Below are 10,901 nucleotides of genomic sequence, written 5' to 3'. Positions count from 1 at the left end.
CCACCCATAGTGTATCTGCCTGTGTTACTACTTTCCAGATGTGTTTCATATTTGCTGCTTGATTCACCTTTGTCAGATTCCTCAGTCCCAGCCCTCCCTCCTCATATGGGTAGCACAACTCCTCCCATCCAATCAAAGCATGTGATTGATGACAGTCAGGCCCTGTCCATGAAAATTCCTACACAACCTATTAATGTCATCAATGATCTTCAGTGACATAATAAATGATGCAAACCAGTATACACTCAGGTTGTTAAGAATTGCTTTAACCAACTGGAATCTCCCCGCATATGACAAAGCCTTTCCCTTCCAGCTCTGTATCTTGTTTGTAACCTTTGTGAGTAAAGGACTACAATCTGGTGATCTCAATCTTGTCGTAATTAAGAGGAGTCCCAAATATTTCATGGGCAACTCTCCTGTTGGGAATTGTAATATCCCCTCGATCTCTGTACAAGTGCTGTCATCCACTCCGGCAAAATATATATGGCTTTTTTGAACATTCACTTCTAATCCAGTGCAAGCTTTGAATGTATTCAGGTTCTCTTTTAGCTTTGTGGCTGTTTGCATCCCCCGCATGAAGGCCATCAGGTCATCTGCAAAGGACAAATGAGTTATCACTAGATTTCTGCATTTGTGATGAAGATTATACTCATTTGTTGTTACAGTGTAGTGCATGATTTCCGAGAACAGATCCATCACTAGGACAAATAAGTATGGGGACATAGGGTATCCTTGTCGTATTCCTCGCTTTCCCTTGAAATACCCGTATGGTGCCCCATTGATCATGATTGAGTAATGGGATGATTCCACACACACTTTAACCCACTCAATGAATTTTCTAGGCATGCCAACTCTCTCCATAGCAAATTCAATCGATTCCCATCTCACGGAATCAAAGGCCTTTTTAATGTCCACTTTGACTGCACATCTTGGTGGTTCTGCATCCCTATGATAGTTATGCATGAGTTCGTGGGATAACAGGATGTTGTCCTGAATGCTCCTTCCTGTAATGAAAGCGGACTGGTTCTTGTTTATCACCTTCGGCATTATCTGCCTTAATCTTCTTGTCATCACTTTTGTAATACACTTGTATACCACTCCACAACACGCTATTGGTCTATACTCCCCCAGATTGGATGGACTATGTACTTTTGGTATAAGTGTGACGTAAGTAGCATTGACTTCTTGAAGGAGCTGACCTGAAGTAAAGAAATTCATAATTGCCTTTAGGAAGTCATCCCCGATAAGTCTCCATGTACACTTGAAAAAGAAAGCTGAAAATCTATCACTTCCCGGAGCTTTTTCATTCCCAATATCTGCCAAAGCTTCTACAATCTCATCTCTTGTGATCTGCCTTTGTAAATCTTCATGGTCTGCAGTATCTATGGTTTGCCTTGGCCCAATCTCTTGAAATACTGCTAGATTAATCTCCGCCATCTGCTCTGGACTGTACAACTCCTTGTAATATCGCACACATTCATCCCCAATGTCATTAAAATCTTGCATGATATGGCCGTCACTGTTTACCAAGCAAGTAATATTGTTTACCACTCTTCTAGCTTGCACCGATCTAAAGAAATAGGTAGTATTGTTGTCACTCACGCTGATTACTTGATCCCGCGACTTCTGTTTGTAAAACCCCTCCTCTGTTACTACTGCTCGAACATAATGTTTAAGTGCTTCTTTTTATTTTGTAATCAGTTCTCTGTTCTAAGGCTGTACTTGCAATTCTGTTTGGATTCCATCCAGCTCTTTTTTCTTTTCTTTTCCTCTATCTATAACATTCCCCACTCTCTCTCGATTCCACACAATGAGTGCCCCCTTCGTTACCTTCAGTTTCTTCATGAAAACGTGCATTGGGTTACCCACTACTAGGCTTCTCCACGCCTCTTCCACTATTCTCATAAATCCTTCTTCTTTGTGCCAAAAGTTATAAAATTTAAAGGCTCTTCTCTTTGATTTCTTTGTTTCATAGAAGTTACTATCATGGAAGAGTGATCGGAGATGGCACTTGGTTTAAGAACTCAGCTTCATGATATTCGAACTCATCAATCCACTCTGCATTCGCCATAACTCTGTCAAGTTTGCAACTTATTCTCTCCATTTGCTTTTTACTCCATGTTAGGTGATTCCCCTTGTACTTGATATCCCCTAGTCCAGCTGATGTTACACAGTTCAAGAAATCTGTAAAATGTTCTGGTCTGACTTCTATACCTCCTTTCTTCTCTTGTGGACTCAAAATGGAGTTAAAATCCCCCATTACTAACCATGGCTTTTGTATAATGCATGATAAGTCTATTAAAGCCCTCCATAGCTGTCTTCTTTCATTCATATCCACACTTGCGTAGACTATGGTGATAAGTATAGGATGTTGGAATATGAGGGGGTTTAACATGAGTTTCAAACATTATGAGCTATGAGAGTTGATTCGGAAGTATGATATAGGAATCATGGGGCTGCTGGAAACGCGAGTAAAAGCAGAGAATGTGGAGAGAATTCTAAATAAAGTTTGTAGTGGCTGGAAGTCGGAACATAACTACAGTGAAGATGATTTGGGCAAAATATGGCTGGTATGGAATGCTAAGATGTGTACAATGAAACTGATACTTAAGGACAGACAGAGCATTACAATGGAGGGCACACTGAACAACGGTAAGAAATTTCTAATTACGGTTGTGTATGCCTCAAATGACAGAAATGAAAGGAGAGGTATGTGGAATAATCTTGTCAATATCTCGGCTACCACTTTACCTTGGGTAGCACTGGGAGATTTCAATTTAGTGCTAAATGCACAAGAAAGAATTGGGGATACTGCAACAAGGACTTTACATTTTGAAGATTTACTAGATTGTGTCACAATGTCTGGGTTGGTGGATCTAAGATACAAGGGGCACAAGTTCACATGGAATAACAAGCAGAGGATAAGAATATGGAGGAAACTGGATAGAGTGCTAGTAAATGGGGAATGAATTACTGAGTTTGAGGACACTGAGGCCGAGTTCTTAAATCCAGGAGCCACATCAGACCACTCACCGATGGTGATGTACCCATGTTCACAAAGAAATCAAAAGAAGAAAACTTTCCGGTTTTTCAACTTCTGGACAGAGGAGGAGGGGTTTAAGGAAACTGTAGGGAAGGCATGGGCAATGGAGGCTGTTGGCAATCTGATGTACACATTTATGAGAAGACTAAAACAAGTAAAGGCAGATCTGATTGCATGGAACAGAGAACCAGTGGGTAAATTGCAAACCAGAGCAGATGATACAAAGAAAGAAATGGACAGAGTTCAAACCGAGCTGCAAATGGATCCTACAAATCAAGAACTAGGGCAGAAGGAGAGGAGTGCAATAGGAGAGTATGTGAAAGCTGCAATTGCTGAAGAGTCAATGCACAAACAAAAATCAAGAGATCAGGTGGTCACATTGGGTGACAATAATACGGAGTATTTCTTTAAGTCTATAAAGGCTAGAAGAAGCACAAATAGGATTACTTGCTTGAAGGATGAAAGTGGAAATGTCATTGAAGATCTAAATGACATAGGAGAGGAGTGTGTCCAGTATTATAAGCTGCTTTTCAGTCCTGAACTGCCAGAAATGAGTTTTGATGATCTTGCAAGTATACACCCTAGAGAGAGGATAACACAAAAGGAACAGAACCAGATGCAAGAGAATGTATCCAGAGATGAGATTATTGAAGCATTGGCAGACATAGATAATGACAAAGCTTCAGGAATAGGTTCAGCTCTTTGTTCTTCAAGACATGCTGGAGAATTGTGGGTGATGATTTTACTAAAGCAATCCAGAATTTCTTCCTGTCTAGCAGGATGCTATCTGAGGTAAATACTACATGTATTACTTTAGTGCCTAAAATGCAAAGCCCTTCATCCGTTAGTGATTATAGAACTATATCATGCTGCTCTGTGGTATACAAATGCATTACCAAGATTATCACTAGGAGAATGAAAGCTTTTTTGCCAAGAGTTATACACCACAACCAATCTGCATTTATCACTGGAAGAAGTATACATGATAATATTCTGCTGTCTCATGAATTAATTCATAACTGTCATAGAGATACTGGGCCCCCCAGATGCATGGCTAAGATAGATTTAAGGAAAGCTTATGACTGTGTGAGGTGGGAAGCTGTTCTGTTTGCACTGGAAAGGATTGGTATACCAGGGAAGTTCATTGCTTGGGTAAGGGAATGTATGAAGACTGCAAGTTACTCTATTATGCTGAATGGCTCACCATATGGGCATTTCAAAACCACAAGAGGTATTCGGCAAGGAGATCCCATGTCACCATATCTCTTTGTGCTTGTAATGGATCTGTTTACTGATATTATGATGAAGAGTGTAGAGGAAGGGATATATAAGCTACATTATAAATGTCATGAACCTATTATTACTCACCTTTCATTTGCAGATGACCTTCTAGCATTTATGCATGGAGAAAAGGAGACAGCTATCTGTTTACAGTAAAACTTGGCAAAATTCAAGCAGTGTTCGAGGCTAGAAGTGAATATGAACAAAAGTCAAGTGTTTTTTGCTGGTCTGGATACTTCTCAATGTAATGCAATTCAGAGTGCATTACAGTTCCTAGTGGGTGAATTGCTAGTGAAGTATCTAGTATTACCCCTGATTACTACAAGGCTGACATCTTCAGATTGTTTACCATTGTATGAGAAAGTAAAGGGACATTAAGCTTGTTTAATTGTTAATGGGGACTTCTAAGGGGTGATTTTAAATCTTAGGGGTATTTAGGTCATTTACAAAAAATTTAGGAAACCATGCAAAAATCATGAGAGTTAGGTCAGTTAGAGAGTGAGAACCCAAGCACACCATCTGAGAGCTCAAGGAAATCATCATCAGGGTCGGATGTGGATAGCTTTGAGAGTGAGATAAAGGCTAGATATGGTGAGGGATCAGTTGAGACATATAGACAAACGTTATTTGAGGAGTTTGGAATGGGAATGAAACCGGGAGTGAGTAAAGGACTAGCAGAGACTCGTACAACAAAGTAAGACCTTCTAAGAGAGGCCAAGAGATTGCTGGAAGCGGTGAAAGAAGTTGAAGAGCTTGAAGAGTACAGAGAGACTGAGCAACCCATAAATATACAATCAAAACCAGCAGAAACAAGAGTTGCTGGCGTGGGAGAAGATGGAGAGTTCATCTTTAAGAAATTAACAAGAGACGTTGTAGAAAAGAATGGAAAGGAAGTGGAACCGATTATGTCGGATCTGACTGGTACGAAAGAGGCACATTATTGTGAAGGGCTTGAGATAAAGAAAGAGGCACTGGTTATTGCGATTCAAAACAATGAAAAAACAGAAGAGATAAAGACACAAGGAACCAAAGATACATTCACAAAGCTTAAACAAGCAGTGGGACCACAGGGGCTGAGAGTAGAAAATACAGTTGCATCAGATAGAACCGCAGTAGTAGGAGTTGAAATCACACAAGTTACAGAAGCGCAGAACACTTCGAAGAGTACGTGGGCTGAGATGATTGGAGGGAAGTCAGTTGGAACTGATGAACTAACATACATTCCCCCCGTGATTGTTAATGGCAAGGCTGTAGTCCATGTAAACAGCTCCCAATTTGGAGATTTGAACAAGAAATTCGAAAAAATTATTGTTGGATAATTTGTTGGAAAAAGACTCAATTATAACTTTGTAAAGGATGTAGTGAGTCACACGTAGAGAACTAAGAACTTTGTCATGAAACCCTATGGAGAAACTATGTTTACATTCAAGTTTATGAATGAGGATGAGAGGATGGCAGCACTAGATGCGGGATCATTCCACATTGCCAGCCATTTGTTTGTCGTGAGGCCTTGGAGACTTTTCGTCGAGGCAGAAACACGAGAACTAAAGACAATCCCTATATGGGTGGTGATCAAAGGACTGCCAATGGAAATGTGGAATAAGCAAGGCTTTAGCCAAGTCGGGAGTGCTATCAGAGTTCCTCTGTTCACTGATCGATTAACACAGAACATGGCACGTACATCGTATGCAAGGCTTTGTGTAGAGATAGATGCAAAGTGTCCGTACCCAGCTGATGTACCAGTGATCTTGGAGCAGAAGAGAGTCTACAAGGTCTCGTTTGAATACAACTGGAAACCGCAGAAATGCAAGGGATGTGAAGTCTTTGGCCACGATGAACAAAGCTGTCCTAAAAAGTGAAAGTGGAGAAAGATAGTGCTAAGGTGTGGCTGCAGAAACAAAAAGTTGCAATAATAGATGTGGCAGAAAGACAAACTGAGGAACCGAAAGAAAATCAAAACTGAAAGGAAAAGTAGTAGAAAAGGAGGTGCAAGAGATATAGAAGATTGAGGAAGATGGATGGGAGTCACCAAGCAAGAAACACCGATGCAGGAACCATAACTTGAATGGAGAAGGAACATCGAGGGGAAATGAATCAATAGGAAAAACTAATGATGGTGAGACAGAGAAACAAGATAAAGAACAGGATTGTAACAAACAAGAGACACAGAGAGAAGGGAATGAACAACACGAAGTGATGCTTGAAGAGAACAAAACAGGGAGCAAGTCCGAGAACTTAAAAATGCAAGGGATCGAAAAAATCACAGAGAAAGAGCTGAGCAGAAATATAAAAGGAAAACCAATGGGGACTGAAGCTAGAAGAGTACAGCTGGCCAGCCAAGGGGATAATCGATTCAAGCACCTATCTGATACTAGTGGTACAACAACAAGTCCTAGAAAGGGAGAAAGTCAAGTACTAAAACAGGCAGGAAGAAAATCTTTGAGCACTAGAAGTAAAGAAGGGGCTAAACCAAGCCTTTTGGTATACCCAAATAAACGTAAATGATAAATCTATCATGTTGGAATATGAGGGGCTTCAATCAGGCTTTTAAGCAAGTTGAAGTTAGAGAGATGATAAGAAAGAATGAAATAAGTGTGATGGGACTTGTCGAGACCAGAGTTAGGCAGAAGAATCAAGATAGAATTTTCAATAAGACATTCACAGAGTGGAGAATGGAAGGGAATAATAATGGAGCTGAAATGGGGAATATTTGGTTCTGCTGGAATCCGAGAGAGTGTGGGGCAAAATTGATGCAAAAAGACTCGCAACAGATAACGATGGAAATGGATACAATATCAGGTGAGGAGTTCGTAGTCTCAGTTGTGTATGGCAGCAATGATATGGGGATAAGAAGGCAGCTATGGAGGAGCATTCTTGATCTTTCATGCATTATCCAGAAACCATGGATCATATTGGGAGATTTCAATTCGATTTTAAATACCCAGGAGAAGATAGGAGGAACAGAGGTGAGACCGAATCATTATGCAGACCTCTTAGATTGTGTTAATGCAGCTGGACTAGTGGATATAAAAATTAAAGGGAATTTTTTTAACTTGGAGCAACAAGCAAGAGGTGAGGGTCAGTTGTAAATTGGATCGAGTGATAGCCAATGCAGAATGCAGTTTTTGACCATTCAGCCATGATAGTAACTTCAATAGCTCAGAAAAATCAGCAACGCAAAGCATTTAGGTTTTTTAACTTCTGGTATATTGAGAAGGGATTCATGGATGTAGTAGGGGAAACATGGAAGAGTGCAGTTGTTGGTAATCCGATGTTTGTCTTCATGAAGAGGCTAAGGTTAACAAAAGCGGCACTAATACAGTGGAATAGAGAAAGAGTTAGAAATGTGATCAACAGAGTCAGTGAAACAAAAAACTCAATGGATCAAGTACAAACTCAGCTGCAAGCACAGCCCATGGTTCGATCTCTGATCAGGAAAGAAAGGGAAGCAATTACAGCACATGTTCAAGCTATTAGCTCTGAGGAGGATATGATACGACAGAAATCTAGGGATCAGGTGATAGTAGTGGGAGATAATAATACAAATTACTTTTTCAAGTCTATGCAAGCACGAAGAGTACTTAACAAGATAACATGTTTGAAAGATGCGGCTAGAAATGTTATACAAGACTCAAAAGCTATAGGAGATAAGTGTGTGGCGTTCTATGAAGCCCTATACAGCCCTAGTAACATGACGCCAGTGGATTTATCAGTGTTTCAAGACATGGAGCCTCGGCAACAACTTGATATGAGAGAATGGGATAGACTACAGAAGGACGTAACAAGAGATGAAATCATAGAGGCCCTAGCAGACATTAATAATGACAAATGCAGGTGTAAAATTATTGGCGAAGACTTTATAAGAGCAGCAAAAAACTTCTTCCAGTCGAACTAGATATTAAAGGAGGTAAACTAGACTTGTATTACCCTTATCCCTAAAGTGCTTATACCTACATCATTAGGGGATTAGATACCTATTGCATGATGTGGAGTGATGTACAAATGCATAACTAAGGTCATGACGAAAAGAGTGAAAGAGTTCATGCCGAAAGTGGTTAACCTTAACCAATCAGCTTTCATATCTGGAAGGAGTATACAAGATAATATTCTCCTGTCACATGAGATCATGCATAATTATCACAGGGGACCAGTACCCGCCCAGATGTGCTGTTAAAATAGACTTGAAAAAAACCTATGATTCAGTAAGGTGGGAAGCGGTGGTGTATGCTATGCAAAGAGTAGGTATGCCAGCCAGATTCATTACATGGGTTAAAGCTTGTGTGGTGACGGCATCGTATTCAATCATGATTAATGGAACTGCGCATGGATACTTCAGAGGCAGAAGGGGGACAAGACAGGGTGACCCAATTTCACCTTATCTTTTTGTAATGGTCATGGATCTTTTCACTGATATTATGCATCAGAGTGTAAGGAGTGGTATGTATAGACTACATCAAAAGTGCATGCCTTATCACCCATTTGTCTTTTGCTGATGATTTGATGGCATTTATGTATGGGGACACACAAAGTGCAAATACTCTTAAGCAGTCTCTGGAGACCTTCAAAATGGTGGCAGGCCTAGAGGTGAACCAACAGAAGAGTAATATATTCTTTGCAGGAGTGGATGATGACACAAGTACAGAGATTGAGCAAGTACTGCATTTTGAAAGAGGAGTACTGCCAATGAGATATCTGGGATTACCCTTGATTACTACGCGATTAAGATCAGTGGATTGTAGTCCTTTCGTTCAAAAGGTGGCTAAGATAATCCAAAGCTGGAAGGGAAAGCTACTGTCCTATGCAGGAAGGCTGCAGCTCATCAAAGCAGTCTTAAACAACATGAGTGTTTACTGGATGGCGTCTTTCAAAATACTTCAGAAAACATTCGAGGACATCAATAGATTGTGTCGGAATTTCTTATGGACAGGGACAGATTGTACACAGTCACATGCCTCGATTGGGTGGGAAGCTGCATGTTACCCTTATGAAGAGGGAGGACTAGGGATTAGGGAGTTGGAGAAGGTTAATCAAGCGGCAACAATGAGACACATATGAAAGATTGTTACAAAGGCAGAGAACCTATGGGTGACATGGATTTACAGAAACAAGATCAAGGACAAGAGTTTTTGGGAGCTAAAGATTCTACAAGATTGTTCATGGAGCTGGAGACACATTCTTAAGGCCAGAACAGGAGCAGCGGAGATTGTTACACACAAAATTGGTGATGGGAAGGAAACAAGTTTCTGGAATGATCCCTGGTACTATTCTGGGATACTGAGGTCGAATTTTCCATAGGCATTACTATATGATAGTACTTGTCATTTACAGAACAAGGTCGCTGACTTTATCGAAGCAGGAAAATGGAGCATCCCACAGAGAATCATGGTACACTTCAGCGACTTTCTACAGGAGATTGAGGAAGTCGATATCATGGGGCAAGGAGACAAGGTGGTCTGGACTTCAACGAAATATGGTGAGTACAGCATGAAAGAGACTTACGAAGGGTTGAGAAGTATAAAGAATAAAGTTAAGTAGGCCAAAATAGTTTGGTATTCAAATAGAATACCGCGCCACTCTTTTGTATCTTGGATGGCTCTAAATGGCTGACTGAAGACTCTGAAGAAACTAAGGGAGTGGAAGAAAATCCAAGTTGATACCTGTGTGCTATGCTGGCAAGGGATAGAAACAGAACATCACTTATTCCACTATTGCAGCTTTGCAAATACGGTATGGAAATTACTTATACAGAGAATGGGTTATAATAGAAGTATTGAACTGACGTGGGAAGGAGAGGTGGAATGGATAGAAACTGTCACACGAGGGAAAGGGTATATGAAGGATGGGTTCCGAATAATGTGGAATGGGTTTATGTATATGATATGGAAAGCTAGAAATGATCGAATATTCAAGAACAAAAGAGCTGATGCGCATCAGGTGTTTGAGGAAGTGATTAGCATAACGCGAATTAAGCTGATGAGCATGAAAATTACCATGGAACAAGGTGCTGAAACTCAGAAGTTCATGGATATGTGGAATATGGACGTGGGTATCATAAAGGAACAGAAACAGTTATGCTAATGGGAGAGAGCAGGAAAGAAGGTATACAACTTGAATACTGACGGGACCTTACAAGGAACAGATGGGGGATGGGCAGCAGTGGTACGAAACAAAAATGGTGTAGTTACAGCAGCAAGCCATGGCAGTTCAGAGTTTAAGAACATTTCGATGATTGAGCTACAGGCAGTCGAGCAAGGAATACAAATGGCTCTAAGGCATGGAGTCAAACAACTCGAGGTACAGACAGATTCTACCAATGTTATATCATTCGTGAACAGAAGAAACAAGCATTCATGGGTGGCAGAGAAATTTATTCGAAGGATACAATCTATGAAGGAAGAGCTCGACCATTTTAATATTATTCATGTATTAAGGGAAACCAACAGGCTAGCTGATGCATTGGCCCATAAGATCCCTACTAGTAGATACATAGAAGTAGTCCCTAGTTCTTTTTCTAAGGATGTAAAGAAAATTATTTTTGAAGATGCTAGTGGAAAGCAATATGTAAGGATGTAATAAG

At 40.4% G+C, this 10,901-nt stretch overlaps 3 protein-coding genes across 3 annotated transcripts; all 3 read left to right on the top strand.

Annotated features, from left to right (window-relative positions):
• The first annotated feature begins 2,450 nt into the window (after nucleotides 1-2,450).
• Nucleotides 2,451-2,969, top strand: LOC147481810 (uncharacterized). The gene has a single exon (XM_086579074.1). It carries the CDS (start codon nucleotides 2,451-2,453, stop codon nucleotides 2,967-2,969), a length of 519 nt encoding a protein of 172 aa, XP_086435200.1.
• A 2,770-nt stretch (nucleotides 2,970-5,739) lies between these two features.
• Nucleotides 5,740-6,183, top strand: LOC147481809 (uncharacterized). The gene has a single exon (XM_086579073.1). The coding sequence runs from the start codon at nucleotides 5,740-5,742 to the stop codon at nucleotides 6,181-6,183; it is 444 nt and encodes a 147-aa protein (XP_086435199.1).
• Nucleotides 6,184-6,849: 666 nt separating this feature from the next.
• On the top strand, nucleotides 6,850-7,413 carry LOC147481808 (uncharacterized). Its single transcript, XM_086579072.1, has one exon. The coding sequence runs from the start codon at nucleotides 6,850-6,852 to the stop codon at nucleotides 7,411-7,413; it is 564 nt and encodes a 187-aa protein (XP_086435198.1).
• Nucleotides 7,414-10,901: the final 3,488 nt, after the last annotated feature.

Source organism: Coptis chinensis, chromosome 8 (genome assembly GCF_015680905.1).
Source record: "Coptis chinensis isolate HL-2020 chromosome 8, ASM1568090v1, whole genome shotgun sequence".
In the NCBI taxonomy this organism is placed as follows: domain Eukaryota; kingdom Viridiplantae; phylum Streptophyta; class Magnoliopsida; order Ranunculales; family Ranunculaceae; genus Coptis; species Coptis chinensis.
The sequence above is the reverse complement of the archived record's forward strand: the minus strand, read 5'-3'. Positions and strand labels throughout refer to the sequence as shown.

Coding starts and splice junctions, on each gene's coding strand:
- LOC147481809 (XM_086579073.1), top strand. CDS start 5,740: ATGTTTACATTCAAGTTTATGAATGAGGATGAGAGGATGGCAGCACTA.
- LOC147481810 (XM_086579074.1), top strand. CDS start 2,451: ATGGGGCTGCTGGAAACGCGAGTAAAAGCAGAGAATGTGGAGAGAATT.
- LOC147481808 (XM_086579072.1), top strand. CDS start 6,850: ATGAGGGGCTTCAATCAGGCTTTTAAGCAAGTTGAAGTTAGAGAGATG.